Here is a 698-nt window from a genome sequence, read left to right on the forward strand (position 1 = left end):
ACGAAAATTAAAACAGAGTGAAGATAAATAAAATGAGAAAAACAATAATTCAAATCAAAACATTTGCAATAGGAATGTGAAAAAAAAAGAAGAAAAAAATCAAAGTCACAGCAAGACAAACAACATTGAAAGCAAAAAAAACAAAACAAACAAACAAACAAAAAAATAAAGATCAGAAAGTTAAAAATGCTTTAACATGCGTTAAAAAATCAAATGTGTACAAAAATGGGGTTCACAAAATATGCAAAATATAAAAAGGTTAATACAATAAGCGTGAAAATTATATGAATGAACAAATGAGTGAAAACCAAACGTTACAACAATGCAAAATGGAATAAAGCACCGTATGATATCCGTGTAATCCAGGCCGTTGTGAGTAAACACGTTTTTGAAGTGATATTTGAATATACATGAGATTCCCGGCGTTGTTTTTGGCGTCCAGTCTTGCCTTTGGTAACCTAGCTTTATGATGATTTCAAGCAATCATACAGCTAGATAACCAAAGACAAGAACGGAACCTCCCCCTAACCAACCCACCCGCCGGGCTTTGACTCCTTGGACAGTCTGGAGACTAGATGATAAAATGGTGGAAATTAGGGGTATTTTTGGTATAATATAGATATGGGTTTTTGATGAAGGCGGTGGATGGGGGATATTATGATGATGACGTCGATTACGATGAATGTGATGGTGACATT

The 698-nt window shown here is 34.1% G+C and overlaps 1 protein-coding gene across 1 annotated transcript in view; it reads right to left on the reverse strand.

Moving 5' to 3' along the window:
• Positions 1–346: 346 nt before the first annotated feature.
• The window catches only part of LOC144963924 (uncharacterized), a 6,113-nt gene continuing 5,761 nt past the window's right edge, over positions 347–698 (reverse strand). The window contains exon 4 of the mRNA XM_078897868.1: positions 347–571. Coding sequence (XP_078753994.1) covers positions 484–571 — 88 coding nt within the window. The 3' untranslated portion in view covers positions 347–483. The remainder of the gene's footprint in view (positions 572–698) is intronic.

Source organism: Berghia stephanieae, chromosome 2 (genome assembly GCF_034508935.2).
Source record: "Berghia stephanieae isolate SIO BIC M18660-M18661 chromosome 2, UCSD_Bste_1.3, whole genome shotgun sequence".
In the NCBI taxonomy this organism is placed as follows: domain Eukaryota; kingdom Metazoa; phylum Mollusca; class Gastropoda; order Nudibranchia; family Aeolidiidae; genus Berghia; species Berghia stephanieae.